This window comes from Arvicola amphibius, chromosome 9 (genome assembly GCF_903992535.2).
Source record: "Arvicola amphibius chromosome 9, mArvAmp1.2, whole genome shotgun sequence".
NCBI lineage: Eukaryota > Metazoa > Chordata > Mammalia > Rodentia > Cricetidae > Arvicola > Arvicola amphibius.
The window spans coordinates 44,578,309-44,604,139 of record NC_052055.2 but is presented as its reverse complement, the minus strand read 5'-3'; the positions used below and the strand labels follow the sequence as shown (position 1 = coordinate 44,604,139).

Sequence of the window (25,831 nt, the reverse complement as noted above, 5' to 3'; positions counted from 1 at the left end):
GAGATGGCCTTTGGAGTTTCAAATGCTCAAGGCAGGCCTAGTGTCTCTCTCTTCCTGCAGCCTGCGATCCAGACAGAGAACTCTCAGCTACTTCTCCAGCACCATGTCTGCCTGCATGTCGCCTGCCAGGAATGGGAGAAAGCCTGAGTTAAACACTTTCTTTTATAAATAGGAGTTGCTGTGGCCATGGCATCTCTTCACAGCAAGAGAACACTGACCAAGACAGAGGTCACAAGAAGACGTTATGGAGGCAGAATCACACACAGCTATCTGGGAGGCACAGGAGGGAGTGGCTAGAACCTGGCTGGGTTAGGGATCCAGTGGCCTTCACATTCCTTCTTCATATAAGGAAGTATCAACAGTCCACAGGTAACAGGCCAAGCCCTGAGCAGGGAAAGGGGACCACATCTTCTCCACACATTCCTGAAGCTCCCAGGACCAATGTAACCAATCCTGGCAGAAGTCCCACCAACTCCAGCACAGGACTCCCTGGCCTCACCCAAGGGAGTGGTCAGAGGGATATTCAGTCACACCAGGGCACTGTAGACATTTGAGCAGCATCCCTACCACACCTACCATGTTCAGTGACAAACACACCCTGCTCCAGCTCAAACACACTACCCAAGATACCGCCACATGTCCCCTGGGGGCAGGATCTCTGGGCGAGAACCCCTGGTCTCTGCAGTAGCCAGCACTAGCAGCAAGGACCTGGAACCACTGACCCTGGGTTTAACACCCCAGGCCCACCTCGTGAGCAGTTCAGGGTCTTCTTGGTACCACAGCTGTAAAGAGAGACAACACAATTCCCTCCTAAAAGCCTAAGGTGTTTAAAGAGTTCATCGTCAAAGAGACTAGCCACACAGTGAACACCCCCAGCATGCTATTAAGTGCTCAAAAAAAAAGAACACCTCTCCTAGAAAGCAAACACAGAATGCTCAACCTACAATTTGCATAGGACACAGCAATGAGATCACAGCCACTTCTCCAGTAACATGACAATCAGAGAACTAGTTGCTTTACTTGTGCCAAGGAGGCTGCCACAATGTGACATATGTTTGGATCTGAGTTTTCTTCTGGTCAGGACCCCCAGCCAGATACAATATAGTCCTGCCCACTGTCAGCTCCTACATCTATGTGCTGAGGGCCATCGCTGGCGATAACAGTGCCCTAGATGCTCTAACCTCTGTGGGGGCTTGAGAAGTTGTATCCATGACTCGCAAGTACAGCAGTGAGCCATCCCTTGGACACCACCACGGGAGGGCCTCCTACCCAGACTGAGCAGACAGGAGGTGGAACTCTCAGAACTCAAAAGCCACTGCAGTTCCTGGGTAAGCTCAGCGATTCTAAATTCGTTACAAATGAAATAAAGGCAGCTTCTCGCCTGAAGAAACTAACATCTTAGCACATCAGCTCCCAGCAGGCAGTTCTGAAAACCAGACTAGGTACAAAGCCCCTTTTGGAATCTAGCAGGATAGCTTTAGGCTACTGTGGATCTGCTCTCTCCTCTGTAAATGAGAGGAAAGCACCCTTACCCAGGAGACACATGCTTGGGGGCTCTTTGCTCCTTTCTGAAGGAGCCTGTGATCTCACATCTCCTGTGCTGCTCCATGGCCCTCTCTTGGGCCCGTAGACAAGCCGTGAGCCTTAACATTTCATTTGTAGGAAAGACGCCCTCAGCTCCAGAAAGAAAGAAAAGCACATCAGATCCCATGGGCAATGAGGTTGTTTGCTGGGTCTGAGAGTACCACAGACACATGAAAGATGCCCTAATAGGCTCTCATGGCCCAGAGTCCTGCTGCAAATAGACACAGAGCCCCCCTTATTCCAGTCCAATCCATCCTTGGCTCTACTATCCCTTCATCTCTACCTGAAGGACAAGGAGTGTGGCTCTCACTGACAGACTTCACCAGGCGGAGGTCACCACTCGGAGCTACAGGAGGCTCTGCTATGGGCTGAGGCTCCGGCTCTGGCATCTCCTTCTGTGAGGGCTGGCTCTGCCTCTGGCTGTGGTTGCGCAGGACACGGTGAGCTGTCTCCATGACCACCTCAGAGTTCAGGCTCTCCGTTGCCATAGCCAGGAGCTCATCATCATCTTCGCCCGCATCCCAAGCATCACTGGTATTGCTCTCAAACTCCTGGAAGGTGCTGACCTTCTTGGCCTTCACTGGGGTGGTGGGCACCTTGGGCGTGGACTTGAGCAAGCTACAAAGCAAAGGCATCTTTACTGTGCACATTCAGCCAAAAAAGAATCCCAGTGAGAGTACAATTTGTCTAGATGAGGGTGCCAAGAAAAGCACACTGTGCAGGCATCAAAAGAGGACTTGGCACTGCGCAGGCCGCACGATGGGCAGGGGGACATTTCAGAAGAGAGCTCTGAACAGCAGAGAAGTACAGGGCAATGTGCCAAAGCCAGAGAGCACATTCTCCCACTCCCTCCATCTCAGCCCAGCTCCAGAGCAGCAGCAGAGTGGGCCAGGGCAAGAGGACCCTGCAGAGAACAGGGCCTTTGCATATACACAGAGAGATGATTTCAAGGAGTTCCCTCCAAGCATGACTACACATCCCATTGGCCTCAGTATAAGGGAGGAAAAATGACAGACACGTACAGCCTGCAGGGCCCTACCAGCACTGCATCGAGCCCAAGAGTTGGAGGAGCCAAGCCCAAGACAGAGAGAGTACAGCACAGAGGGGGAATTCACATGAGCTGTGAGGACAGTCTGGAGGCATACTGTCCTCAAGCCAGGAGTGCCAGCTCTCTACCCTCTACAAGGTACTTTGACCTGCAGCCCCCATATCCCACTGCCCAGCTACAGGATAAACGATGCACAGACAGCAATTTCTCACAAAGCAAGTGAACGAGCCATCTGCTGACTGAGAGAACATTTCCCCTCCCTCAGAAACGCCAATGAGTTGGCACAAGCAAGACACTGACTGCCACTTACGTGCCGTGTAACAGTGGGTCAAAGGGTGGGTGCTGGGCTCCATACACATGCTGGATGCTAGGAAAACAGGGAAACAAAAAATTAGCTTTTCTTTCCCCCAGCTCTACTGAGAGCCCAACACTGACTGAATCAAGGAAGGCGCCAGTTCCTAGGCCACAAGCCCAAGAGAAGCCACATTCTACCAACTACACATCTAGCCACCCAGGCTAAGTGCCAATCCAATGAGGAATGGCGCCACACAGGCCCCACCGCCACAAACAGGCCAGACATTCAGGCCCTTTCTGAGATCAGGACGCCTGGCTCTCCAGGAGCCCTCTCAGACCCCTGCCAACACTAGGGTCCCTGAGCAACTGCTGGCAAATGTGTTTTACAAGCAGAACCTGACCTCACAAGGGAACGTCACTGGGAATTTCTACCAGGCGCTGCTCTGTCTGATTACCCAACTATAGACAAAAATTGTGTAAGCGATTTAGAAAGAAGTGAAGGCTGTAACTTTTCCAACAAAACCAGACAGGCTCAGCCAGCACCCTTGGACCTCGGCTTCTCGCATTCAGGCATGTCCCAGAACAGAGGTGAGGTGAGGCCTGGGTATCTCTGTCCCGAGAGTGAAGGCACCTCTGAAAACTGTCTGTGATGGCTGCAGTGTGTGAGGGCTCCAAGCTAACCACCTCCTTTCACTTCCGGGTACAGTAAGCAAACGAATCCCTATTAATCCCAGCCACTGTCATCTGACATCCCAACTGGTACAGTCCCAAGGCAGACATGACACTCTGGGGTTTTGACACAAGACCCTGGTGAGGAAAGAAGTGTACAAAGAGAAACATGAAGACCAATTCAGGTAAACACATACATGTTTTGTTTTGTGTTTTAATGAAATTCTGGGACCACACAGGACTCAGCTGGTAAAAGCACCTTCTGCCAAGCTGGACAACCTGGGTTCAATCCCTGGGTTTAATCATCTACACGGTGAAAGGAGCAAACTGAGTCCCAAAGTTGTTCTCCAATCTCCATTAAGCTCTGACATATGCATGAAAATAAATGTAGTATTTCTGAAGTGAGTTAAAAGGTGTTTTTATCTTTTAACCTTTTTCATACAATATACTTTGATCCTATTCTTCCCCTCCCCCAGTTCCTTGCCACCTCCCTCTCAAAGAACAGGAAAAATCAAAACAACAAGACAAAAAACAAAACAAAACAAAAAGAACACAAAAAAGATGGAGTCCATTTTGTGTGGGCCAAATGCTCCTGAGCATGGGGCCTGCCCTGGAGCGTGGCTGATACAGCCAGGCAGCCTCCACTGGAGAAGGCAGATTGGCTCTTCCCTAGCAGGTAGCAGCAGCAGCAGCAGCAGCAGCAGCAGCAGCAGCAGCAGCAAACAGTTTCTCGGTTAGGTCCAAGTGCCCTTGTCTCAGTGCTAGGATTTTGTCAGGTCTTGTTCCTGCTGTCACAGTGTCTGGGAGTTCATGTGCGGAGTCCTGCTGTGTCTGGAAGAGGCTGTCCCCTCTGGCTCTCACAATCCTTCTACCTCCTCTTCCGCACAGATCCCTGAGCCTTGAGGGGAGGGGCTTGATAAGGACATCCCATTTAGGACTGAGTGCTCCAAAGTCTCTCACCCACTCTCTGCACATTGCCCAATGCTGATCTTGGTCTCTGTGCTAATTCCCATTTACTATAAGAAAAAGCTTAGAAAACATTTTTTATATTAAATCCTAGGGTTGGAGAGATGGATCATCAGGTAAGAGGACATACAATTCTTGCAGAGGACCCAAGTTCAATAAGCATCCACATCAAGTATCTTAAAGCTACCTATATCTCCATCCCCAAAGAACCAGATGCCTTTTTCTGGCCTCCACGGGCACCTGCACTCCTACGCACACATCCCTACATAGTCACAACATAAACATAATTAAAAGTTAAAAAAGAAAGAAAATTAGTATCACTAAAACACATCAGTGGATAAAACTACTTGCCCCTAATCATGTCGAACTGAGTTCAATCCCCAGGACCCACACAGTGGGAGGAAAATTCCTACAAGCTGACCTCTGATTCTACCTGCATGCTATGGCTCATACACACACACACACACACACACACACACACACACACAAAAGTCAATAAAATGTAATACGATTATTTAAAATAATAAAAATAAATCTTTTTAAAAATTATCCTACCTTCCTGATTCTGAAATAGGCTGTGAAATATTTTCCCATATTATTACTTCTTCGCTTTCTTCATTTTACTTAAATCATTTACCTTCACATGTGTGACTTGATATGCAGAGACTAGAAGTAGCATATGCAAATTTAAAAGCCTACTATGAGGTTGAGAGTGTATAGACTTCCCTACACATCCCTCTGCAACTCCCTGTAAATCTTAATTATTTCTACAGTAAACGCTTTAAACACCACAGGAATAGAATGAGCGCCGATTACCTCATCTCTGGCCTGTGCCACCTCCCTGGACAGTATCACTTCTAATTTCACACTGTGCTGCCATATGGCTACAACAGAATGAGTTTACCCAAGGCTGACTGCAAAACACAGACTGATTTAAAACTGTTTGTGGTCCCAAGGACAGCAATAACACCTCTGGAGAGGAATGCCTACACACCACTTGATAACCTCCGGAGGACAAATTCTTGCAGTGGGAATGCCCTGGACATAAGGCACGCACTTAAAGAGGTTGGTCACACTGCCAAAGGACAGTCAAGTAGTTCCCTTTCCCCCAGCAAGGCCTGGCAGATGGCCAGACACCACTAACTGGACAGAAGGGAAGCAATCTCCACGCTGGCTTCGTGCCTCAGATATTGTTGACGGGTGCCTTTTCTTCATGTAAACTCTTCATATCCTGTGTCCATCTGCTAACAAGAGTTCACCCTCTTACTGATCTGCAAAATGAGAACTCCTTCTTTCATGCAGTATGGCCAAAATAGCAATCTACCAAAGATGTCCTCGTCCAGAACCTGGGAGTATATTACCCTTTCCAGTACAGCCGTCACTTTCTCCTTACACACTTGAGCAGAAAACGTGTAAAAATCAATCTGCCCAACACCACTGCTTATATTGTCTAACCTCTCCTCACTGGCTTAAGGACAGCTTTAAGACAAGCTAAAATACGGCAGTCTGTTGTCAGCCTTGTAGGCCCATAGCACAATCTCTTAATTATATCAAGTGCTTTTGTAACCTAAAAATGTTAGTGGAATTTAACAAACACTTTTTGGATAGCAACTATATGACCAGACAGAAGAGAGGCAAAAATAGGTACAATATCATCTAGTCCAAGTGTTAGGGTTCTTACACTGTGCCAATCCAAGCTGGCAGCCTAATGTTACAATACCCTGTGATAATAATTACTGTGGGAACACAGCATGGGCTCACATTAAATCCGGTCTTGGTTTTCCCTTGAAAAGGTATCTCACGTAAAATAGTGGCAGGCAGAAAATTCCTGACAGATGGGGCTGAAGAGATGGCTCATGGCTAAAGTGCTTGCCATGCAAGCGAGGAAAAGGATAGGAGTTTGGACCCCAGGACCCAGTTAAATAGCAGACGGGTAAGTGAACATGGCAGCTCACCTGTAATTCCAACCTCAGGAGGCAGAGACAGAGGAAACCCAGAGCAGGCTGGCTAGCAGGACCAGTGGTACCACACCATCCATTTATGGATGATTGACAGACCTTGCCGCAGTGGAAAAGTGAAGAGCCATGGAGGAAGATTTGCACTTCTAGTGGGTAAGTCCAGTTACATGAATTTGAAAGGGGTGACCACAGGCACACGGAATATGAAAGGGGAGAACTAACATTCTTGCTGAACCTTAACTAATACACCACAGCTTCCACCTGACTCTCTTCAACTCCAGACAATACTCTACAAGGAAACCCAAACTAGTTACAAGAAGTGCCCACGAATACCCATCTCAACTGACCCATCACAAACTGGCAACCTATAGCAGCCACTGATCACAGTAAGACAAGAAAGTGAAGAGCTTTATTTCAGTCCCAACCTTCGAGTCCTCCCAGAACATCCTGGAACAAGAATCAAGTCCCCACAGCCCTGTGCACTACATGAATTTCTGACTACAGACCCCTAGAGAATCAGCTATGTGTTGTATGTCAAGGGAGAAAAGAGATACATAGCAATTGAGATCACATACAACTTGGAGTGTCCTTCCCCAAAACCTTCAGGATGAAGAGTCAAACTGTCCCAGGTTCCAATTCCAGAACCAACACTTACTGGCCGGTAAGGCTGGTAAAGCTTGAGGCAAGTCAACTCTCTGTACTTTAGTTCCCCATCCTGGGAACCAAACTGACATGAGAATTTTCACAGGGTGAAAGTGTGCAGCGGTGGCAGTGTGTGGCTGCCAGTATGAAACCTGGCATCCACACAGAAACAAAGCACATGCTGTGGCCAAGGCAGCCACAGTGGTAGTAGCCCACACGGAGCACCTGTCACCACTGCCAATCTATCTTGAAGCCAACGCTCACATGCTTCTTCTTATCCCCCTCCCCATATATTCATATTCAAAACAGTAGGCAGCTTGGCCTGCAGGGCACTATTTGCATGTCATTTTCATAAAAGTCTCTACAACGTTATCAAAGACTTCAGGCCTTTCCCTCCCAGCAGAGCGGGAAACTCATTAATTCTTCATAGGCAAAGCACTTGTGTTTATTGAGTAAAAAATGTTCCAACAAAGTTCAAGCTCAGACTTAAAGGAACCTCATTTTTACCTTATTAAAATTGCATTTATTTGGTCTAGTATTGCTAAAAAAGAAAAAGAGACTTCACCGAAGCCACTGAAAAGCAGTGGCAAGTGACATGCATACTTACCTCAGATAAGGAAACCCTTCTGTAAGGAACATTCATGGCTGGGGATGTGCTGCAGAGGTGCATTGCGGGATGACCCCAACCACTCCCCAAGAAAGTACACAAATGTGCTTTTGAACAAATTAAACATCTTTTAAAACTCTGTACTAACCCAGAACACTGGGGACTCGTCATGAAAAGGATACGTGACAGAATGCTTCATCCTGGCACAAAGACACAGAAAATGCTGTGAAAATATGTAAGGAAAGAAGCGGGCAAAGCTTGTGATACTAAAAAGAAAAAACAAAAACTTGTAGCAGGGTTGGGCATCCGAGTTAGGGTTTCCTGTGTGCTCTGTCAGCACTCTACCACTGAGCCACACCCCCAGCACACATACACCCAGATGCTGAGTCAGTGATAAAGCACTTGCCCAGAAGTGCTCCAGGCTCTGTCTCCAAGGTGCTCATTATCAACGAAGGAACAAATACACAGAAAGCAAAGTATGTGCGTGTATACACATATTAGGTACCAGCCACCACAGAAAGATGCAGAAACTAACCACAGTGAACAAGAGGAGATCAATTAATTGATCAATAGTTAACTGTGTTTATGCAAAACACTTGCATTTTTGCACGTGAACAGGACTGCAAAGATTCCTACCACGTGTGTCTCCACTACTTTTCTATTATTGTGATAAACACCATAACCAAAAGTAACTTAGGGAGAAAATGATTTATTTCATCTTTTGCTTCCAAGTAACAGTCCATCACTGAGGGCAGTGAGGGAAGGAAATCAAACAGGGCAGGAACCTGGAGACAGGAACTGATGTAGAGGCCATGGAGGCACAGCGCTTATTGGTTTGTTCCTCACGGCTTGCTTAGACTTCTTTCTTCTTGCAGCCCAGGGATGGCACTGCCCACAGTAAGCTGGGCCCTCCCACATCAATTATCAATCAAGAAAATGCACCACAGGCTTGGGGAAATTTTCTCGATTGAGGTTCCCTCTTTCAAAATGCCTCTGGCTTTTGTCAAGCTGTCATAAAAGCAGTTGGTACAGCATGTATGAGAATGAAGGTGTAACTCAGAACAGTGGCTGTCTAGAACCAGGGAGAAGGAACTGCGTGCAAGGAGGGAACCCAGCAACCTCCACTGTGTGTAATGCTTCTTCTTGGGCTGGAGGAGACTCATGTGCACTTTGTGCTATAGTAATCTGTGCAGTTCTTTTCTGTCTCTAACTCGTCTTCTAATGAATGAGACTCTAGGGTCACACGAGACAGACTCTCTTAAGGGGCTGACTCACTGAGCAGGAAGGGTCAAAGTTCAGAGTTCTCGGGGATGCAGGTCACAAAGAGCTGGAGAAAAGAAAGCCCAGCTTGACAAGCAGTCAGCAGGTAGAAAGGATCCAAAGTCTATCACCTGGTGAACAGGGAATGACAGTGGCTTATTCACATGAGGGAATATTAAATCATAAAACAATGACACCAGGTATGTGCTGCATACCTGGAATCCCAGCACTCAGGAAGCTAAGGTAGGGGGATCTTAGTTCAAGGTCATCCTGTGCTACACAGCCACACCCTGCCTCAGGCAGAGAGTGAAGAACTTACAAATGGTCCCCAACTTATAATGGCTCAACACAATTTCCACATTTCACAACGGTGTAAAAGTAATACATACTCAACAGAAAATACAACTTTTTTTTTTGGTTTTTCAAGACAGGGTTTCTCTGTAGTCTTTGGAGCATGTCCTGGAACTAGCTCTTGTAGACCAGGCTGGTCTCAAACTCACAGAGATCCTCCTGCCTCTGCCTCCTGAGTGCTGAGATTAAAAGTGTGTGCCACCACCACTCGGCTTACATACAACATTTTAACTGTGGTCTTTCCCGGGCTCACAATATGTGTGTGATACCATACTTTTTCTCAATACTGGGCAGCAGCAGTGAGCCACAGTTTCTGGAAATTGTGATGCTGCACAGTGCACTACCCCCCGAGACTAGGTCTGGCAGGCTGCAGTGCTATGTGCACTCTCAGCTTACAATAGAGGAGGTGCCAGGATGTGACCCCACTATAAATGGAGGAACACCTCAACTGTCCCATGCTGTAGTGATGTGGGAGAGTCTTCTGTTTGTGTTGATTTCATTCATTAATAAAGAAACTGCCTTGGCCAGCCCTTAGGTGTGTGGAGTAGACAGAACAGGAAGAAGGAAGTGAGGTAGATGGCTCAGTCAGATGCCACGCCTCTCCTCAGAGATGCCAGATGCGATGAAGCCAGCCATCAGGTCAGACATGCTGAATCTTTCCTGGTAAGACACCACTTTGTGGTGTTACACAGATTATTCGATATGCATTAGTCAAGATGTGAGTAAGAGGCTAAAAATAATGGGCCAGACAGTATTTAAATGAATATAGTTTTGTGTGTTGTTATTTCGGGGCATAAGCTAACCATGTGGGATCTGGGCAGGACGAAAAGCAGGCCCGCAGCTCCCCACTACAGAATGGCGCCCAACGTGGATAACTGAATCCACAGAAAGCCTGAGAAAGCTTGGGAAAGACTAGAGTAAAGCATGTTTTCCTGATAATAGCAATTTCTCGGGTCTGAGCAAGCGCTCTCATCTAAGAGAGGCTTCCTGACTCAGCTTCAGCTGCAAAACCCTGCAGCTCATTAAGAGGTCCTGCCACAAAACACTTAAATGGTGTTGATGAAAAGCTTTTCAGTTTTCAGCTGTAGCAGGAAAAAAGTTGCGCTGTTTTAAAATGCTGGCTTTCTGGGCCATCCTGCCAGGGCAAACGCTGACTCTTTCAAGCAGGAGATCCTGACTATGGAGCTTTTGATTGCTGTTTGACACTGTTGCAGCTTGTTTGCTGGCAGGGACCTTGAAATGCCATAGAGTTGTGGCGATAAACATGGCTCCTGCGGGTACCTCTGCCATGAGGCTAGAAAGCTAAGGCATGGGCTGGATCCAGCCGCCAAAGTTACGGCTTTAGTTCTACCAATATTGGTGGGTAAATTAAAGACTCATGTGGTCACAAAAAGAGAGATATACAGTAAAAGAAAGATTCAGTGTTGAAGAAAACTTCAAAATGGTTTACAATGTGTTGAAAATATATGTAGGCTAAAGGTTAAAGTTCTTAAAAGTAAAAAAGAAAAAGAGTAATTTGGGTGTGGTGGCACACACCTTTAATCCCAGCACTTGGGAGGCCGAGGTAGATTGACCTCTGTGACTTCAAGGTGTGGTAGCACACACCTTTAATCCCAGTGCCTGGGAGGCAGAGACAGAGATCTCTGTGAGTTCAAGGTGTTGTAACACACACCTTTAATCCCTGCACTGGGGAGGCAGAGGCAGACTGATCTCTACGAGTTCAAGGACAGCCTGGTCTACAGAGTTATTCCAGGACAAAGATATACATAGAACCTGTTTCAAAAAGTAAAAGTAAAAATAAAAGAAATAGAGGTTAAAATAAAGCCACACAAAGATGGAAAATACACAGAAAATCTTGATACTATATGCTATTATGCTCTCTTTGAATTGTTTGAATGCTGAGGAAGAAGCAACAGATGCTAAAAGATATTTGTTTATAAATGCTGCTGAACTAATCCAAGAAAGATATTTTGAAAATACCTTGACTTCAGAATTTGTATCTAAGGATATGATACTTTGGAAAAGAGATTCTTCTTTTATTTTTACAGAAAATGAGACCCATTGGATTGCTTCTATCCCAATATGGTATGATAGACCACGACCTCCTGAAAGGTTGCTATGAACACCCTCAAAAAATTACTTCACCCAAATGATGACTGAGATGAACCTGGCACACAGGTTACAACATGAAAGATCTGATTAACAGCATCCCCATTCAGCAGGAAGCAGTTTGGAGAGAAATAACTGCGCCCATGTTCCCAAATATTGTTTATAAATGTTCTTTTACATTTAAAGGGGGAGATGATACAGATATGAATAATTTACATTGGTATAAATTTTGCCTTATTGATAGAAATTTAAGGTCTATTTTGTTATATGTATATGTATTTCTGATACTGATTAATGTATTGTGATTGTGTAGTTCATTTTATTTTTTTTGTGTAGTTCATTTTAAAAATGTAATGTATATAGGTTGTTAATGGATAGTCATCAATAATAGTAAAGCTTGTGTCATGTTAGATTTTCTAGATATATAGAGATATATTTCAGTTAGATAGGCATTCCTAATATCTTTTCAAAGACTACAGAATATTCCACTTAAATGTTTTAATAACTTAAGGCTTTTCATGACAATGAGACACATCAGCTCCTGGCAGCACCAATCTACTTCAAGAGGAAGATGGGCATCAAAGAGGATCCTTATGGAGTTTGACAGCCATTTGGGCAAGAAACTGCTCTTGCCTGGACTGTTGCATAAACTGAACACAAAGAACCAGCAGAGAGAGGACTGCTGAACTTGCCTAAAGGTGAGATGATTCTTTGGGATTTCTGATTTATGAAAGAGTCTGCGAGACATTCTGCAGGACACAGCAGATAGTGACTGAACTGACTTTGAAATTTCCTGCTTCATGGAAAAGTCTGCTGGATACTATGGGCCTGTAGGCCGAAGATGGATGCCCCAACGGTACTGAGGAACTTTGGGTGACTGTCCAGGCAGCAAGATGTCTCTGTGATTTCTAGAGTTTTGTAAGTTGCTTACTTCTCATTTACTTAGGTAATATTATATCCTTCTGGAGTCTTCGATGGAGTTAAAGAATAGATAGATAGTTATAGTTTTCCTTAGTTATGATAAAAGATAAAGTAGATATAAATATTGTAACTGTAATTCTTACTTGATAACTGTTTTGTTAAATGTAATTTTGCTATGTTAAAGTCAAAGCCTTCTTTTTTTGTTTAAACAGAAAAAGGGGAAATGATGTGGGAGAGTCTTCTGTTTGTGTTGATTTCATTCATTAATAAAGAAACTGCCTTGGCCAGCCCTTAGGTGGGTGGAGTAGACAGAACAGGAAGAAGGAAGTGAGGTAGATGGCTCAGTCAGATGCCACGCCTCTCCTAAGTGAGAGAGACTGCCGTGCCTCTCCTCAGAGATGCCAGATGCAATGAAGCCAGCCATCAGGTCAGACATGCTGAATCTTTCCTGGTAAGACACCACTTTGTGGTGTTACACAGATTATTCGATATGCATTAGTCAAGATGTGAGTAAGAGGCTGAAAATAATGGGCCAGACAGTATTTAAATGAATACAGTTTGTGTGTTGTTATTTCGGGGCATAAGCTAACCATGTGGGATCCGGGCAGGACGAAAAGCAGGCCCACAGCTCCCCACTACACTGTAGCATAGACAAGCCTAAAAATATGCAAAGCGAAAAGGAGGTCAAACAGGACTCACGAGGCTGAGGCAGGAGAGTGGCAGGTCAAACACAGTCTGGGATACACGGAGAGGGCTGTACGATTACAGCATGTAAAATGTCTAGAGGGTCACCACAGAGATGGAGTGTCTTACTGGTGTCCAGGGAATGGGGTGGAAAGTAAGGCATAATGAGATATGGTTTCTCTTTCTGCAATGAAAGTATTCTAAAATTAGTTGTGGTCATATTAGATAATTCTAAATACACATTCTAAAATCCTGAACATCTGGGCTGCCTAGATGGCTCCCTGAGTAAGGAAAATGTTTACCACAGAAGTAGACTTGAGCTTGAATCTCAAAACCTACCAGGTGGAAGGAAGCCAGCTTCCCAGACTTTGTCCTCTATGCCTCCCAGATGTGTGGTGGTCTACCTACCTGCATGCACAAAAGCACCACACACAACTTGCTTACATGCTGGACATTTTAGATGGGTGGACTGTATGGTATGCAAATGTTATCGCTATAACAATGGAAGGAGGAATAAGCTACGATGCTGTTACCACAGGCCAAAAAGAAAAAAAAATCAGGGTACTTCACATGAAAAGAACAGAAACTTTATATCTACACACACACACACACACACACACACACACACACACACCGCTCGGCAAAGCAGAAAAAGATACTTAAAACACACTCCTTAGTTACCAGAATGCACTGAGGGGCCATTAGTCATGCTCCATTGTCCACCCTGTATATAGCTTGATGATCCCAGAACAAAGCAGGCAAGAAGGGCTCCCCCAGGACAGAAGTATATCACTGAGGCCACAAGTGGCTACCCTGTTCCACAGCACAGCTCTCCAATGGAAGCAGGGCAAATCACACAGAGGGAAGTAGATCACAGGGTGAGCCAGAGAAGGACAGCAGAAGAGATGCTCAAGAAATAATGCCCTGATGCAGATGCCTCACAGCCGCTAGCAGGATGGATAAGGTTTCTCTTTTTCAGCACAAGGAAACTTCATTAAAATGTCAGCTCAAAAAAAGAAAAAAACAAGGCAGTAGTGGCACACACCTTTAATCCCAGCACTCAGGAGGCAGAGGCAGGTGGATCTCTGAAAACTTGAGACCAGCCTGGTCTACAAAGAGAGTTCCAAGACAGGCAAGGCTGTTACACGGATGGATGGATGGATGGATGGATGGATGGATGGATGGATGGATGGATGGATGGACAAGACAGACAGACAAATATAGATAAGAAAGCCAGACAGTGGTGGCACACACCTTTAATCCAGCATTCAGGAGGCAGAGGCAGGTGGGTCTCTGAGTTAGAGACCAGTCTGTTCTACAGAGCAAGTTCCAAGACAGAATTACACAGAGAAACCCTGTCTTGAGATGGGGGGGTCAGCTTGAGAAGGAGAAATGAGAGGGCAAGGATGGGCAGAAAGTGATAATATAGCCCAAGAATCAGAGGTACCTCTAGGGAGCTAAGGTGGGACAAGACAGGCTGGAGACACTGAAGAGAAAAAAGGCCCTGAGGTGCATGCCATAGGGCTTTGGACAAAGCAGTCTTTACTAGTCAGGAAAGAAAACACCAAGTACCAAGTTCCCCAGCTTGGCCTTCACTTGAGAGGCACCATAAATACTGTCTGCTCTGCATGGACCAGCTCACTGAAATCGTTCATCAAATACCACATACTAGCAGCACCCAATGTTAGTCCCAAAGGGAGCAATAAACAAACGACATCCCTGTTATTGGGCTACTTTCATGAGGTGGACAATCCATTCGAACATAGCACAAGTAACAGTGAAGGAGGAATTCAGTGACAAGATCACGGGTTCCAACAAGAAGACAGCTCCCCTGACTGGTAAAGGCAGCTGTCCCTGACGCTAAGGTCCACCAAAGCACTTGCCCTTATCCAGTATCTGGTCTTTTGCCTTTCCACTTGCACACCATATGTCCACAGTCAGCACCCCTCAACACCCTGTGAGAGCTCATCTCTATTCAGATGACAGGGATCAACATCATTCGTATGGCCCTGGAATAGAAATGTTCAAAGAAAGATGCCTCTTCATACCAGCACAGCAACATATATAAGGCAACAAGCAGACACATAGCTTCTGGACCTCTGTCACTGAGGTCTGCCTAGTGCACAGCTGCCTAGGCAGGCACAGTGTGAATGTAGAGAAAGGGGTAGCAGCCAGGGCACGATGGGCAAGTCCTGTGCATACATCATGGCTGAGGTGCATGGCAAAGGGTGAATCCTAGAATACGCAAGTACATCCAGGAGGGGCTGTGGGACAGAACCAATGCTTCCAGGAGGTAGAGAAGGGCTCTAGTTGAATGTACATACCCATGAGGGTCCAGCCAGCTCACAGAGGACCAGCAGCCTGGGGCCAGGGCTCAGCTTCCTCACCGCAGCGTATGCGAGGGACTCGCTGCAAGGCCAGGCTCAGCCGCACTGTCTCTGCAGTCCCATCATCATCCTCGGCCCTGATGCACAGCACATGATAGAATCCACAGCTGTGCCCTGTTGTGACATTCAGGGCTAGGAGGGATGGGGCAGGGGGAGACTTCCACACAATCCCAAGAAATGAGGAAACAGCACTTCAGAAAGGGAGAACAGAAAGGCTGGGGTACTTACTCATAGCAGAAGTCCCTAGCACAAGCCACAGGAATGGGTAGGACAGTGGTTCCACTCTCTTGGACCCTGTGATATCTCTGCCTATTAGCTCTAACGTGAACACCAGGATGAGCCTGGAAGAAGCTGCTTGGCTAATTTGGCAACCCCAGAAACACAGTCAAATGCTGCCTGGCAGCTCAGGGGCTCAGTGCTCCCTGGGCTCAAAAGAGCCCAGCATACCCTGAAGGCTCTGAGAAGCTGGTGGAAGTCCAAGCTACCCCTGGAAGCACCAGTTCCAGTGGGCTGGGGTGAGTCAGCTTTCCGAGAGATGCACAGCTAGGGGATGAGGTGGGGATGAGAAGAGATGTGCTGTGACAGTCGGGCACAGAGCAGACAGAAACTCCTCCAGTTCAAACCAAACAGTTCTGAGCAAGTGACTTGGCTTGTTTAGTTGGCTTCAACTGTAAAGGGGAAAACCACAGACCCCTCCCCCACCAACCACTATGAGGACTGGACCAAGATAAGCAGTCAGTAAACAATCCCAGGCCCCTGCCACCAGCACAGGCATAGCATGGCCATGCTCTAAGAATGGACTTTAGGGATCCACCCCTAGATTCCACACTAGAAGAAGGACATGGTCAACCACCACTGCTCCTGAGGCTAAGAGATATTTCCCACATCCACTTTTGTGTGCAGTCCTTGCAGCCCCTCTAAAGCTGGCAGAAAGCTTGGTCCCTGATGCCAGACCCTGTCACAGAATGACTGGGAGGTGAAGGGGGACAGGGACAGGGAACTAGGCTGCAGGAAAAGGAAGATCATCCTCTGGCCCAGCTTCGTCCTGCTGCAGCACGGAGATCTGGGGAAGAGAGCAGAACAAGTCTCACTGTCCACATTCTGCCATTACCCCTCTTTTTCCCTGACACAGCAGGGAGCTGAGAATCCATATGCTATCCTTGTGGTTTATAAACTACATAAAAATCAAATAATCAAATAACACCAAATCAAAACATTACCAGGCTTTTGTTGCTGCGAATAGTGGAGAGAGTCCAGGGTCTCACATATGCCAAGCCAGGCAAATGTTCTTCTACCTGTGAGCAACACCCTAGCACAAGGGATTTTTTTTTTTTATTTTTGTCTTCATTTAAAATTAATTCCAGTATCAATTTGCTATATTAACTATGCAGGGGAAAATATGACTCACATTTATTTTCAAAATGTTGCTGATGAAATGAAACATTTGACATGGCAAGATGAAGTTCTTACTGAGGGGTAGGGAAAAAAATTACATACACAGTAGAACCACCTGCTAGTGCTTCCACAGCCCCCAGTCACAAAGACAACCCTCCACATATCAACAGGGACGTCGAGAGAAACCCGCTCCCCTGAACACAGTCCCTATGGACTCTCCATGGCTTCCCCATGGGGATGCAAACTCCAGGGTTTCCCAGATGCTGAGAAACAGGAGAGTGGGGACCAACCAGGTACATAGCATTTCAAAGCCACAAGTCAAGAGACAGAGCTCTAAGAACACAGGGACACAAGGACAAGAGAATCATGGCTTGTTTAACACCAGGGCCAGACGAGCAGCACACATGACAGGAATTGTGCTGCTCACTTCCAGCACCTGGAAATATAAAAGCATTTTGCAGCAGCTACCCAGCAACTTTGAAGGCTGACCAGAATAATCCAGCCCACAGTCAAGAGCAGGACTCTGCAGAGGGAGGTGATGGGGGACACCTGAAATTCCTCCCCACAGATATCCTCAGCATGTTCCATACAGAGAATAGGAGTCAGAACGTGGCCCTGGGTGTCAGCAGACTACAGTCTAGATGCGAGCCAGCAGCATTCTATACTGGAAGCTCAAGGCGAGAACCATTTCCTGCTAATCCTAGCTATGGGCAGAATTCAGATTCTTGTTGTTAGAGGACCAACATTCCCATTCTCAGCAATACAGTGCTCCAGGCTCCTCAAGACCACACCACCTTCCTTGGCATCTGGCCCCATCCTCCCTGTTCAAGGCTAACAGCTGCGAATCAAGTTTCACTTTCGCTGATTCTCTCCACCCATTTTTAAGAGTTCACGTGGTTACACTGGGCCCACCACATAGGCCAGAACTAACCCGCAGTCAAGGCCAACTGATTGACCATGTTGAATCCCTCTGTCAGGTAACGCGGCTGATTCACAGGTTCTAGAGATGGGGACACAGACCTTTGAGATCATGCACTAAGCCACATACTGTTGATCTTGCCTACCCAACATCCAGGCCATCAGGGAATGTGCAAGTTCCATCTTTCAGAGCCTTGACCCTGTCCACTCCTCTCCAACAGCCTCTACCCTTGTCCTCGCTTCCTGCCGGCTTCCTCTGCGAGGCTGAGCAGTACTGTTGTCCACCATGCCCTGCTTACTCTCAAGACTCTGTATTCAAACCCAGATCTTCTCCATGGCTTCAAATGCCTCAAATGCCTTTACAGCCTGGTATGCTTGAGCTACTCTGATCCCTTCCCAGACACTGGTGTCCCCTGCAGCCCACCCTGCACCTCAGAGGGACAGCCTGACTCCTTCACCACTTCCAGGTCCCAAGTTAGACAGAATGTCCTCAGAAGGGATGTGATCATTTCCCCTTGTAGGATGCTGGAATTCTGCCAACATGTCCAAGTTATGACCTTCACAGAACTTCAGTCAGCATGCATATTCACATGTGTACGGGCCCTTCTCCTGCTGCCTCCATGGGCTGTATCTGCCAGTCCAGCATGTCAAAGGTGCTCATACACATCTGAATGGCTCCATTATCCCCAGCCCTCCTCCCACTTCAGCTGGGCCTGAAACAGGTCTATTGAGCAGTTCATTTGCTCACACTCCTCAGGGTTCCAACAGTAGGGGCTGAAAACTCTCCGGACACAGCACTGAGGCTGCGCCTCTGCCCTGGCCTGACCCAAGAATGCAGGACCTCGTCATAGTTTCTTGCCAACACTGCCCTTCCAAATACCATCCCTCGCCTACCCCAGCAACATGCATTCCCTACTGTAACAGGGCTCAGAGTCAAGCAGAACCACGCTAAAACATTAAGCCTCAGCTCCACACTGAAAGGCTGCCTCTGTTCGCAAACCCAATGTGTGTGGGGGGGGTGGGGAGCGGGGTCTTGGCATTTAAAGTTAGTGTGGCAGGAATTCCAACAGTGATGATGGCAGAAAACAAAAAGTCCTTTAGGAGTCAACTGAGCCAATGGCTCATAAGAGGCAAGGACCCAGGCCTTCTGATTCTTATCACCTGCCTACCGCCTTTCCCAGTGAAATAACCACCACTCCGGTTCCTTACCTGAAAGTGTCCCAGAGCCTCCTACCTGGAGCCTCTGTGTCTCTCTTCATTAAAGCAACCCTATTTCACAGAGGGCTCCCCATCACACAGGTACTCAGGTCCTCCGAAGGCTCTCCACCCACTCAGAACGAAAGAGGAATAGTCCGCATCTTGCTTTGACCATATAACCCTGTCATCCCATCGGCCTCGGCCACCTTGGCTCCTTGCTCTGTCCTCTCACAGCAGCTCGGTGGAGGAGAGAGATCTGTACTCAGAAGGCACCTCTCAGGGAGCGGTCCCTGGTCACTGTTCCACCCTGAGACCCTCCCGCCACACCTGGCTCTAAGCTATCCACCCTTCTTCCCTGCAGAGCTTTGATGGCGGTCACCACCTTTCAATTGTCAGCTCTCTATGGGCGGAGCACCAACAGAGATCACTATTGTAGCTGGCAAGTAGCATGAGTTAAGTAGAAATTAACTGGATGAATAACTTACCATGCTCTCAGGTAGTCAAAGAGATTTCTATCTCTGTGTATCTCTCTCTTTAACCTGAAATAATGGAGCTAGGTGTGTTAGACAGTTTTATGTCACTTGCACACAAGCAAAGTTATTTGAAAGGAAACCTCAATTAAGAAAATGTGTCTATAAGATTTGGCTGTAGGGCATTTGTTTGTTTTTCAAAGCTGGGTTTCTCTGTGTGACAGCCCTGGCTGTCCTGGAACTCCATTTGTACACCAGGCGGTCCTTGAACTCACAGCTGGGATTAGAGGAATGTATGACCAACTCCAGCTTGTAGGGCATTTTCTTAATTAGTAATTAAAGGGGCAGGGCCCAGCCCATTGTGGGTGGTGACACCCAGTGCTGTTGATACTGGGTTCTATAAGAAAGCAGGCTCAGCAAGCCATAGTGAGCAAGCCAGTAAGCAGCACCCTTTCATGGCCTCTACATCAGCTTGTGCCTGCAGGTTCCTGCCTCGTTTGAATTCCTGACTTCCTCCAATGATGAACAGTGATATAGAAGTATAAGCCAAATAAACACTTTCCTCCCCAGCTTGCATTTCGGTCATAGTGCTTTGCTGTAGCAACTGAAGCAAACTAACCAAGACACAGATCAAGCAAATTTTCCCTTGGCTCCCATGGCCACCTGATCAATGTAGCCCCCCTCCCACTACAGATACAGAAACAAATAGCTCCAGGAATGGCATACATTGGAGACTATCACACAGATCACAGGAAGAGATGCTAAAACCCATTCAGCTCCCTAGCATCCTGGTAGAAAGTATAGTCTTTCTGTATGTGAGCTCATCCAGAAAAGGAAATTCTAAAAAAGGCTCGCTCAAACACACATCCAAAGACCAGAAAGTACAAATATCAGAAGCTCTTACAGGAAGACCATCTCTCATGCAGCTCTCTTGGCCAAATCTTGTTCTCACTCCAGGCTAATGTGAAAGACAGCTGGGATCAGCCACTATTCTTCAGTCTTTAACAATGAAGACGGGGGTGGGGGGGGGGGAATGTTACTTCCTAAACAGGCAGAGCTGTGGCCTAGTGAAGAAGCCAGTATGTGAAAAGGTGCCTGAGTCCCAACTGCAGAGGAACCAGCAAGGCATCAAGGAAGCAGGCTGCAGATGAAGTGTGGAGAGGAAAAGGAGGGAAGGAACATTCCAGTCAGCTACATGAGCATGAAAATGGAAAGCGAGTACCACACAGGATGCGGAAGACCCGAAAGTCGAAGCCCATCATGCACTGCTAGGGGCACAGAAAGAGAATGAGCAGTAGATGGGGCTAAAAAGCTGAGCAGCGGCCAGGTTAGAAAGGTGAGAGACAGCACAAGAAAACGCCTGTGTGTGACAAGCATTTCTACAGAAGCAGCCAAGGGGTTTTAAACCCAACCTGCCTTGGTAAGTGTCCCTTAGAGGACAAAGCCACGTTTTGCAAATGACAAATCCCTGGCAGACAAAACACTGGTGGAGCAGCAAGTCTTTGCTGGAACCCCATCCACCATCTGCATCCGCAGAGCTCCCTTCACTGTCTGGAACTCTGAGGGAAGATTCTGTGTCTCCTGGGGCTTCTCCTCAGGGCTTCCCTGGCGGCAGACAATAAACACAAGGCCCACTGAAAGAGCAGGCGACACCCGGGATCCTGGCCTAGCTCTGCCAGCACTGCACCACACAGGTGAAAACCCAGAGCGTGTGCATTCAAGAAGAAACGGGGCACACCTCTACACACTCTCCTTCTGGGAGACTTTCAGACTGCCACCCAAAACAGGGACACTGCCACAGGGGAGGCTGCACAGGTTCTCTGCAGGGTCCAGCCTCTCCCCTGCCCTGTCCTCACAGCAGCCTCTAGCAAGTCACAAGATTCCCCATCAATTCTGTAACATGGGAGCTGTTCTCAAAAGTATATGATATTGCTGGGTGGTGGTGGTGCACGCTTTTAATCCCAGCACTCAGGAGGCAGAAGCAGGCGGATCCTTGTGAGTTTGAGGCCAGCCTGGTCTACAAGAGCTAGTTCCAGGACAGGCGCCAAAGCCACAGAGAAACCCTGTCTTGAAAAAAAACAGAAGGAAAAAAAAGTACAAGGCTCAGAAATTAAGAGCACTGGCTGCTCTTCCAGAGGTCCTGAGTTCAATCCCCAGCAACCACATGGTGGCTCACAACCATCTGTAATGAGACCTGGTGCCCTCTTCTGTTATGCAGGCATACATGCAGACAGAACACTGTATATATAAAACATAAATAAATCTTTAAAAAAATTAAAAAGTACATGATATGAGGCAGCTTGGCAAGAAAGCCAGGTGGAAAGAAATCTGCCTTTGGTAATATGGGGACACACTGAAAAGACTGGGACTGTATTAGTTTCCTATGACAAACAACCATAAAGATAGGAGCTTAAAGAGGTAGAAATGCGTTCTCTTTTGGGTCGTGAAACCAAGGTGTTAGCAGACTATGCAGTCAGTGAGGGCTGTTTCCCACCACTTCTAGCTTCTGCTGGCTGCCAGCCTTCCCTGGCTTTGACTTGTAAATACATCACTCCAAACTCTGCTTTCGCCTTGGCAGGGTCATCTTCCTTACTTCTGTCTCTCTCTGTATCTAAAGTTCCACCTTCTTATGGGAACCAGAGACTGAATCAGGGATACCCAATGGAAGTATGACTTCATCTTAGCTCAGAACATCTACAAAGACCCTTACTTCCAAGCATGGTCACCGTCATAGTTCCATCTGTACAAGTATAAGGGACAACACTATTTAACATATGACAAACTACCATGCCAGGTGTAGTGACATGTATACCAGGAGACTGACACAGGAGGGTCGGAAGATCAAGGCCAGCCTGTAGTATGAAAGAGACCCTATCTCAAAACACACACACACACACACGCACACACGCACGCACGGGCACGCACACACACACGTCTTTGATGGAAAGTTATAGTTCATTGGCTTCTATAACTCCACACAGTAACTCCATTGTTTTTATATCTCAGTTGACTCTCAGTTAAGTGTGAATTAGTTCACACTTAAGGAGAACCAAAGCCTCAAGATGTAAAGGCAAAAGTCACACTGCCACGTGGCTCTTTTTATATAGACACTAGGCTCTTCATGTTTGTCCCTGTGACAGCAGGCCCTCCTACTCACTATTATCCCAGTATCTTCCACTTGTCTCAAACTATGGGACATCGGTTTGTATAATAGTTCTTAACTGTTCAAGTCTGGTCCTGGTACGGTTAAAAAAAAAATAGTGTCTGGGCACTTCTCAGGACTTCCTCCTTCTCCCGATCACTGTGGCCCTTCAATCAGTAACTCCGGCTACCTCCCAACCACTCTGAAAGTACATTTTATGGCTGAACGCAATGAATGTCAAAGTTTACAATTTTAACACTCACACAATGGCGTCTCTTATGAAGTACAGGAGCACAGCCCATTCTCTTTGCTACTGAATGGCTCTATTTAAGTTACTTCAATGTCAAAATCGTAAGGGCTGAAAGGATGGCTAACGTCAGAATCTTAAGTTTCAGTATCTCAGGCTTTGGTTTGGGAACAAAATAAACTACGTTTGAAATCTTGAATGTGTTTGTCTGAAACACGGTCTAGTCAGTGGCTGACTTGATCTTAGGTATTTTCTGTGCACTGTGTCTTCATTCCCTAAGACCTAGAGAGGCGTCAGGCCATAACCAATCGCAGAAGGACTTTGGAGCTCTATAGCTTCCAGACTGCACCCAGATATTTGTTTCCTGCTGCTGACAGAAGATTGGAGTCTAGAGCCAGAAGGTGGGAACATACAAATTCACAAGGGACTTCCTCGCTCAAAGCAAAAGCATCAGCCCGCCAGAGACAAGAAAGCCAATCAAGTGGTCAAAATCACCAAACACCCTGCAGAGACCAACATCCCCGGCAGAAGCTGCCTCTCCCCGGCCAGTTTCCTGACTCCACCAAACTCTCCAGGGCATGACCCGCGTCAGTTCCTTCCACCTTCCCCAGGGAGCCAAGGAGTTTCGCAGAAGAGAACCTGTCAGGCTCTGGAGACACTTGGGGTCAGTTCCTCGTCCTCCTCGCTCCTAGGTGCGGCCACTGTCACCTCCCAGACCCCACGCCCCCACTGCCGACCCCATCCCCCGAGCCCCTCACATCGCCCCAGTTTCCTCGGAGCCCAGGTTCCCCTCCTCAGACCCCTACTCCACCAGCAGTCCAACAGGACAGCACAGCCACCTGACCTCTGACCCCTGACCCTGACCCGGCCCTCCCCGTCACACCCACCTGCCCGGGACCTTGCTGTTGCTGCGCTTCCAGAACTGCTTCCTGGCCCCGTCGCTGGCCATGGTCCCTCCTCATCCCTCAGATTCGCAACCCTGACACCCGAGCGCTGCCGGTCCACCCCCGGAAGCCCTCTCCGGTGCCCCGGTGGCCCCACGGCGATACCAGGACTCCCGAGCGTAGACCCGAGAGGCGCTTCCGCCTCCGTCCGGAAGTTGTGACTCGGCGCTTCCGGAAGTCCCGCCTTCGCCGCGGCTGCTGCGCTCATTGATGCCGTGAAAAGGCGACGCTGGGAAGTGCGCGTGGAAGTTGCGCAGTCATGCGAGCGGAGCCTTCGGTTTGCGTGTGCTCCGGCTGCTGCGCTGGGAGCTATCCGGCTTTGCGGCAATGGCTGAGGTTGCTGGATCCCGGCCACCGACCCCGAGGGCGGCCGGCCGTGAACTCCGGAGCCGCGTGTGTCTGGCGTCCGAGCCTGCCATTGTTTGCTCGCAGCCGACTAGCATTGACCCGAGATCAGTAAACACCGACACGGTGAAGTGAAGGAAGCAACTACCACCGGAGCACATCAGAGGCGATGGGGCACATCCGCCTGGATTCAGCTGAAGAACGAATAGGCACGAAGGCATGAGGAATCAGTCATCTTGCCGGTGCTCGTGCCCCTCAAACTAAGTCCGAAGTAAAGTATGCTTTAATTGTGAGATACATCCAATATCCAAAATCTTAGCATGGAAATATAATTTTCTAATTTCCTATTGAATGATAATTTATATATATTGGGTTCCGCAGAATATATTTTTAAATTTACTTTTACGTTTCTTTTTGCTGTGGAACATAGCTACCAGAAAGCTTGAAAGTACTTATGTGATTGGTGTTACATTTCTATGGTCTTAGAATCAAGGCTGAGGGGTGAGAGGCTGACATGTCAGGCCGGAGCTTTAGTGTAGCAATGGTAGTGCCAACTGCCTGGTGTCTTTTAACGCCACCCCCTCCCGCATGCACCCTGTTAGGGGTGATAGTTAAGGTCTCCTGTATGCTAAACAAGCACTCTACCACCCTTTTTCTCCTTTTGCGGTCTCCCTGTTTAACCCAGGCTCTGGCTATATTCGCAGAGACCCGGACCTCTAAACATCCTGGCAAGTGGTGCTAAATCAGCACCTGATGGATGCAAGAAATTCCACTAAAGTCTTTTGTATACATTAGCCCAGGCATGTGCCAGACTCATTCTCGGTACTCAGAGCAGAATGAATGACTCAGCACTGCACTCTGTAGCTCTCAACTTTGTACCAATTCTTTGAAGCCTCCCGCACCTTCTTATAAACTGCGACATCTACCTGACTCTGCTTTTACTTCACACAAAGGAGTGGCACCTATTCCTTTTTTCATTTCCTGCACAGTGATGGCCTCAGGACCTGAAATAGTACACTGTGAATGTTTGCTGCCTGATGACAACCACAGGGCTCTTCAGGGATCCCGTTTGACACAGGCAGAAAACACCAGGGACAATGTCAACAGATCCTGTGTGATCCCTTTGGACACAACCTTTAGAGCATAGCTTCAGGTCCTCCCAGGAACCCTGTATCTAGCAGACCTTGGAATTTGAGAGATCTGGCAAAGCTAGGTTAATAACCATTTCCTAGCATATCCTAGAGTGTTCCCTGAAAGAAAACTTTAGTGGCTCAGAGCTATAACCCCAGCTTCTCAAGAGGCTGAGACAGGAGAGTGGAAATGAAAAGTTGGGTGTGCTCACTTCAGAGATTATCATTGCCTCTGTAAAAGGACGACACACAAACTGCTGTGTTCCTTCGTGTTTGTACATGTGCACATACATGTGTAAACAGAAACTGATAGTCTACATCAGATGTCTTCCACTATTGCTTGCCAACTTATCTTTCTCATGTTTTGTTACATGTAAAAGTTAAAAATACATGTGTAAACAGAAACTGATAGTCTACATCAGATGTCTTCCACTATTGCTTGCCAACTTATCTTTCTCATGTTTTGTTACATGTAAAAGTTAAAACTTCCCTTTTTAATTAGACAGGAAAGGGGATTCCCCTCTGTATGCTGTTAATATGTTTTATTGCCATTGGTTAATAAA

General features: G+C 47.3%; 1 protein-coding gene across 1 annotated transcript in view; it reads right to left on the bottom strand.

Annotated features, from left to right (window-relative positions):
* Positions 1-23,930, bottom strand: part of Tbc1d22a (TBC1 domain family member 22A) — a 292,925-nt gene extending 268,995 nt beyond the window's left edge. The window contains exons 1-3 of the mRNA XM_038342834.2: positions 23,737-23,930; positions 2,943-2,999; positions 1,868-2,202 (exon numbers count right to left, since the gene is read on the bottom strand). Of these exons, the coding sequence (XP_038198762.1) occupies positions 1,868-2,202; positions 2,943-2,999; positions 23,737-23,798 (454 nt within the window). The 5' untranslated portion in view covers positions 23,799-23,930. The remainder of the gene's footprint in view (positions 1-1,867; positions 2,203-2,942; positions 3,000-23,736) is intronic.
* Positions 23,931-25,831: the final 1,901 nt, after the last annotated feature.